This window comes from Branchiostoma floridae, chromosome 8 (genome assembly GCF_000003815.2).
Source record: "Branchiostoma floridae strain S238N-H82 chromosome 8, Bfl_VNyyK, whole genome shotgun sequence".
Classification (NCBI taxonomy): Eukaryota; Metazoa; Chordata; class Leptocardii; order Amphioxiformes; family Branchiostomatidae; genus Branchiostoma; species Branchiostoma floridae.
Window position 1 is genome coordinate 20,065,734 of NC_049986.1, and position 7,817 is coordinate 20,073,550.

The 7,817-nt window shown below is 38.1% G+C and overlaps 1 protein-coding gene across 1 annotated transcript in view; it reads left to right on the plus strand.

Moving 5' to 3' along the window:
* The window catches only part of LOC118421879 (N(G),N(G)-dimethylarginine dimethylaminohydrolase 1-like), a 25,678-nt gene that overhangs the window by 15,889 nt on the left and 1,972 nt on the right, over positions 1-7,817 (plus strand). The window contains exon 4 of the mRNA XM_035829384.1: positions 7,784-7,811. Within this exon, the coding sequence (XP_035685277.1) occupies positions 7,784-7,811 (28 nt within the window). The remainder of the gene's footprint in view (positions 1-7,783; positions 7,812-7,817) is intronic.

Sequence of the window (7,817 nt, forward strand, 5' to 3'; positions counted from 1 at the left end):
TAAAATCAATATGTTATTTAGAAATCAATGATGTGGGCCTCAGAAAGTACAGTCAAACAAGGTCTACTTACAGAGTGACCACTATTTATGAAAAGGTCATTCAAATTATATGGCCGCAGTATGCTGGTGGTCGCTATGTATATGTTGTTACTGTAGTGAATGAAAGAAAATTATCTTAGGACCAAAAAAGTGGCCACAACAGTCAGATGGTCTCTCTAGAAAGGTGGTCACTGTACTTGTTGTTGTTACTCAATCCTATCTCCATCTCTTTCTCTCTACTTTTCTCTCTCTTAATTTCTCTCTCCCTCCCCAGGTACCTTCTGTTTCCTCCTCTCTTTTTCCATCTCTCCCCCCTTCCCTCCCACTGTCACTTGTAAACTCTAATGAGTGACAACAGTTTCTTTTTCGATTTTTGTTTTTTTAATTATGGACATTTTATATTTAATTTAGTCCGTTTTGTTTTCAAGACATTTGCTGTTGTCTGGAGATTAGAAAATCTTGACTGTATACCTGTCCTGAAATGCCCTTTTCTCTGAGCATTATGGAAATGATGATGCTGGTAATTCACTAATTGTATTATTATGACTCTGACATTGGCCGCATGCCATATTGTTTCTCCTATCTCTACAATCTGTTGTATTTCCTGAATACCGACTGGAAATTCTAGTCTTCACTCTTGCAGTGTCTCATGTGATTTCCAAATGATTGTCCAATCTGATCAAGACTATTGGTTTTATTCAATAATCATTTACCATTGTTTGAATAGTTTTTGTTATGTAGGAGAGTTCCTTTGAACTTGTAACATGGCCATGAAATATTTATAATCTGCCTTTTAAGTTATCTGGTGAAAACTGCTGACTCGACAGAGATCACTACTCATCCTCAAACTCTGGTTATACATGTAAGACTTGGATTTTCAGGCTTGAACCTCCGACCTGATTGAATTGTTTTTTGCATCTACGCTAGTACTAGATGAGTTAAAGGTAGTGATACCACTACGCACTTCATTTATTTTTTAGTGCAAGGTCCATTTCCTGTTGGCTTGATGCCATTATAGAGTATGCAACATACAATTATTATACTGGAGTTATTCTTAATGAGAATCTGGAAAACGATTTGCATATATATACAGCTGTAGAAAGCTGCACTCCCACAGATGTAAAAACTATGCACTTCATTTATTTTTTAGTGCAAGGTCTGATTCCTGTTGGCTTCATGCCTACCGATGCCAAAGGTGCCATTATAGAGTGTGCACCACACAGTTATTATGCTGGAGATATTCAAAACTAGAATCTGGAAAACCAACATTTGCATAATATATACAGTTGTAGAAAGCTGCACTCTCACAGATGTAAGAACTGCTTCATCTACACAAAGTAACATTTAAAAGCTGTGCAAGAGCTGTGTGACCTCTGACCTCCAACCCTTAACGACTTAGATACGGTATAAATCGAATGTCATAGTGTCTTAGCACCTGTGACTTTTTTCATCAAAAAAGTCACTGAGGGTTAAGGGAAAATGCTGAAATTTGATCTGTATCTGTATGAGTATAGCTGGTACAACCATCCTTTGGTGTAACACACCAGCTTCCCAGGCAAGCAGCATGGTAGCAGCTGGATATATTATACTGAACGACCTGTCACACATAGCCCGAAGATGCCGTAGATTATAACTGTCTTCCCCATACTTAGTCTACTCAAATAAAGTCTCAAGTTTCTACTCTATTATGATTTTGTATCTTAATATCTAAGATAATATATCAAATCTTTATTGTGATGATGATATTGATATTCAAAATTTGATATAGTAAGATATTGAGGTACAAAATTAGAGTGGATTAAGTATGGGGGAGAGAGTTAGCCATTAAATGCCTCATATCCATCTTCAGTATTTTACAGCACCCATGGGGGGAGAAGTTATTGATGAGTTCAAGAAAAATGACCCTTAGAAATAGGCTGGATCATCATACAATACATGTAATATATGGTACACACTTTTAGGTTTATAAAGCACTTATAGTTGCATAAAATGTCTGGAGATGAAATTGTAAAATGTAATTTCAGTCAGTCATACCAGATAGGAAATCATAACTTGACTCCAGTCTTTGCCTTGCAATTCGTAAAAGGAGTAGAGCTTTCTACCATTATTTGTTTCAACTCCAGAGTCCATATTAAGTCCCAAATCCTCACAAAGAGGCAGGCATGGAACATTTATCAGGACTAAGCGTTGACTGTTGAAACTGTATAACACCACTTTATCTCGCTGCAAAACTGTCCCATGATCCCCATTTAGGATAAGTGCAAATTTGTATTCTTCAACTTCTCTTTACTTTTATTGTTCCCAAAGCCACGTTACTGTCGAAGTTTGAAGAATAACTTTGATAGAAATCTTATACAGTGAAGGGTCTGGCTGCTTATTGCAGTATGCCCAGGTTTTACTGTCCCAAAAGACACATAACCAGTTTTGACTGATAGTCGCAGCCTCCTAGCTTAAATTTCTGCTCTGTATAGTTCATATGGAAGTCAAGTTTGAAACTTTTAAATGTACATTGTACATTAGCGGTGGGTACCGGTACATACAACATGTAGTACCAGTACAGGTACAAAACTGTTTATTCCTATTAGACTGGTCCAGAAAAAACGGACCTGTAAAAATTTGGTGGACCAGATGGTGGACCGGATGTTAGACCTATTAGAAATGTAGAGGTTATATGGGCAGAAATTCACATGTTTGGGGATTACAGAAAGTTAAAGAAAATAACAAGAGCGAAGTAGAGTACAGTTAATTGTTATCTCTACCAACTTTTACAGTCAATCAGTTAGCCTTGCAGGATTTTAAAACGTCAGTGGGATTTAAATACTCCACCAAACAGATTTCTTTATTGCGGAATGGACCATTGTCACGAGTATTGTCTATTCACAAGTTTTCACATAATGAAACAGGTCCAGGTTCATTTCCACACCTGCACCTGATCCTTTGGACCTGAATTTTCTGTACCGGTACCCACTCCTAATGTACATACAGGCTTTCTTCAACAAGACAGGGTTGATTATATTGCCAAACCAGGACTGTCTCAGTCATTGTTTGCTATTAAGAGCCTGTATGTTGATGTAGTTGTCAAATCTATCATTTTAACTACTAAAAGGAAATGCCTTTTCATCAATTCTGTATAATGAAGATCAAAATTTGGATGGACTGCATGGGTAATTATAAAATCCAACAAGTGACGAAATGTTAAAAGTCTTGTGACTATTATTCATATAATAGTATTGCGAATCAACATTATTGTCTATTTTGGTACATGTGTGTATATTATCCATATGAAAGTACTGTAAATGCAAAAACATTTGCGATGGTTTAATGTTCGTGGTTTTCAAGCTGGCCGCTTTACCGCAAACTTAAAACCACCACAAATATTTTTCCATGGCAGTAAGAGATTACAGTGCATGGTGCTATCATGAACTTAAAACCACCGCGAAAAGTCCCTTTTCCCGCTACCGCGAAATTAAATCCCCGCAAACTTAAATGCATTAATTTTTTTTACAGTATGTTATGGTATAAGGCATTTGCTACAGCAGAATGTTGTTGGTGACATCTGGCATAATATGTATAAACTAGAGTTCGGCGACCTCATACCTCCATGAAAATTTAGAGCTTTTGTAAATTTCATGCAATTGACTAATGCATTAACATAATTTATGCGTGGTGTTGTTCATCATTGACTAACGTACACATGTCACAAGTATAAAATTCCAATCATTAGACATAAAGTGACTTTGCAATTTTTACATAAATTATGCAAATAAGTTCCTCATCACCATATTTGGTATCTGCTTATATTCCATCTATCATAATTAATAAGTGTTACATTTATTGAAGTCCAGTTATTGCTAATAATGGTATTATACAATTTCCTCATTAATTATACAAATAAGGTCCTCATTTGCATAACATGTATATCATTATGAACACCTTTGCCTAAGCTACCTGCACCCCTAAAATAATGCCAATCCGTCAATCCTTTCTGCAGTTATCGTCTTTGGAATGTCTTGACAAAAACGCCCCTACAGTTCCGAAAGTACATGTTAGGGGGCTGAAATCTGCCCCACTTTGTCATGACACTGCAAGCTATCTACCACCCAAATGTCAAGACTATATTATGTCCGGGACAAGAGATACATTGAAAAAACTGCTATGATAGAATATTCTCATTAATTATGCAAATGCCCCTGCTATCCCAAACCTAGTCGGTAGGGGGCCAAAACTTATGTCACTTATTTCTGAGCACAAGAGCTATCTAACACTTAAAAATCGTGACCATAGCGTGTTCAGAACACGAGATAGCAAAACCGGAAGTTGCGCTGCAGTACCAAGGAAAGCCGCTAGGGGGCCCAAAATCTAATCACTTCCAGCTTTTATCGCACCCCACCAACACACCAAGTATGAAACTAATCCATTCAGCCGTTCTTGAGTTATCTTGTTGACAGACAGACAGACAGACAGACAGACACACACACAAACGCTGGGTAAAATATAACCTCCATGACATTTCATGGAGGTAATGAGAGCCATGTTGTGGATGTATTGTGGCTTTGCCAATTCCAATTCTCTTTGGCCCTGTCCCAAATTTTTGCTGAGCAGGCAGTTCAAATAAACCATCTGGTGTGGGTTTCCTGTCCAGGGCTCTAAATACTTTTTTTCTGCACAACTGCACTGGTGCAGGTAACACTAGTTCGCCTTTATTCGCAGGGTGTCCTTTATCCGTTGTATTCAATACCAGGGTATTTCGGGATATCAAGTCAACTGACGGTGGTCTCAAACTACAATATGTTGACCAAAAAAGCAATTTGAAACCACCGTCCATCTACGTGATACCCCTAAATATTCTGTTTTTTAGGTACAACGGAATTAAGTTACCCCGCGAATAAAGGTGAACTGGCGTTAACATTGAAAATTACCTGCACCAAACAAATGCTACCTGCACCATTCTGAATTTAGAAAGTATGGATCATACTAAAATTGTTCAGTAACCATTTGTTATATTTTGTTTTATACTTTATAGGTGGTCAGTCAATGCAGCTAAGAACAATCCACCTTCATCGTATGACATTTATGTATGAATCCCAGTACATGGACCAGTGCAGGTTAGGTGCAGGTAGACACCAGAAATACCTGCACAGCTCCAATTTTACCTACACTTTAACCTGCATATGCAGGTGGTATTTTGAGCCCTGCCTGTTGTATCCGGTTTGTTCTCCTCATGGCCAAGTTCAAATCCTGATGAACTTTGGGTCAAACTAAGCTGACTGTAGCATTTTATACCCACAAAAAAACTTGATTATTTTTCACCATGCAGCAATTTAGTTGCCCTGACCTGAGTTGAAATTTCAGAATGACATTTTATACTGCCACCTTTGAAAAAGAACAGGAGAATCAATATAATCATATCAATAATGGCATATGAAGATATTATCAAAAGCATATTTATTAAGCATAGGCCACACCAATTTAATTTGTTGGTTCTTAGGCCATTTTAGGAAATGTTCTACCAAGAGGACTGTCAAGAGAAGGATGGGCTTAAAACTTAGCTTTGTTCCCCCAAAAATGTGTACTTCCTGTGGTGGTATACCAGTACAGAAAATTCAGGTCCAGGTACGGTCCAGGTCCAGGTACGGTCCAGGTCCAGAGGTGAAAATGACTAATAGTATCAACTCTCCTCTACTTTGCTCTTGTTATTTTCTTGGACTGGTAAGCACCAATACACATGTCGAAGGCCATTTATTTTCTAATCAGTCCAAAATCTGGTCCACTAAATCTTTAGATCTGTTTTTCCAGACTGGTCTGACAAGAAAATAACGGTTTTGTACGGATACCTTAACCCCTAGTGTGCAGAAAAGTGCAGACTTTCGCAGACTCCGATCCTGCTAATCTTCAAATCTAACATTTTCTTTTTGAAATCCGAGAACCCAGCAATCAAATCAGTGTGGCCATTGTTGCAAATTTCTGCCATCCAGGGGATGGTGAATTGCACCTCTGAGCGCTCTGCCATATAAAATCCAATTAAAGTCTGTTCCTAATCACGTTACATAGACCCTGGAAACAAAGGAAAACAACACCCTAACCCAATAACTGCCATTCTGTCTTCTTTCTCCGCTGAGATTGTCAGAATTTGTTTTCATTGCGGCCATCCCAGATTCGGGAAAAATTAGATTTGGTGTCTGCCTTTTCTTTAGCTGTCTGCCTGTGTTCAACAAGAGAGTAGTAATGTGCCACAGCCTCTATAGCCTTTGGTGGCAAGCGGGTATAACGTTAGTTCACCTTTATCCGCGGGGTACCCTTTATCCGTTGTGTTGCTTAACAGGGTATCCAAGGATATCAAGCTGATGGACAGTAGTTCAAATTGTGATATTCTCAAAATATTGCAGTTTGAAATCAACATCTGCCAACTTGATACCCTCAAATACATTGTTCTTAAAAAGAACGAATAAAGGTTACCCTACGGATAAAGGTGAACTAGCGTTACATGTTGTCCTTTTTTTCATTTGATAGCTTTGCCTCAAGGAAGTACAGTATTGCTTTTGGCATGTTTGTGTGTTTGTGTGTGTGTGTGTGTCTCTTTCTGCCTGTCTGTGAATGTTTGTACAATTCTCAATGTTGATGATGTAGCATTGCCAATTTGCCTTATATCATCAGTGCTTTTTTTTTTACCTGTGGGAGTAGCAAAACAGTATGCATAAAATCTGTATGATACATCTTTAATTGCCTTAGCCATAGATTGCTTTCTGTGGAACCAATGCTCTGATGATATGGGTAGAATAAGATTTGATCTGTTTGCCCGTAACTGTAGATGCTTGCTTTGAGCTGACATGTGCGTCAAACTGTCTCAAGTTACCCTTCGCAGTATGTAACATGATATCCCTGTTTGCTGATTATGATTATAATTAGGTCAAAGAGCCAAGGAAATAAATTGCCATGGTCTCACATGTTATGTTTGTTATGATGGATGTAGTGTTCTTACAATCCCCCATTAGCTAATCAGCGCAAAGTGACACAGGTTACCTTGAAGTAATTGTGTAGGATTATCTTTTGGGAAAGACTGATAGGAAAACTATAGCCATTTAAATCATGATCATCCCATGATGGTTTTCTACTCCCCAAGCTCACATTGATTTAGGGTGTTGATCACAGAATTCTCTCCTTGCTATAAAACAGCCTTATGTCTTGTATAAAGAGACTCTTTTTACATAACGATTGCTTTATTCTCACCAACGTTTCAGTAACCATTTGTCACCTTCTTAATGCAATTTTGTCTAAACATGAACATGAAGAATTGCCCTGAAGAAGGTGACAGACAGTTACCGAAAAATTGGTGAGACCGGTGAGAAGCAATGGTTGCGTAAAAAGAGTCTCTTTATTCAGTGACATACCAACCTGATTAAACTTAATTCACACCCTTATATCTTCTGTTTTCTGGAGCGTGTAAATGCAGAAATGTTTGCGGTGGATTAATGTTTGCGGTTTTCGCGGCGACCACTTCACTGCGAAATTAAATCCACCGCGAACATTTTTGTATAAAGGTATTAGACTGCAGTCGATGGTGTTACCGTCGTGAAATTAAAACCACTGCGAAAAGTCATTTTTCCCGCTACCGCGAAATCAAATCCCCGCAAACTTAAATGCATTTACAACTTGCACCCAAAGCTGTTGGTAGGAATTAAGTTTTTACAGTCAGAAATTTGTGTTTCTCAACGAATAATGTTGAAATCTCTCTCACTGTCCACAGGAAAGGAGTTCTTTGTTGGCCTGACGTGGTCACG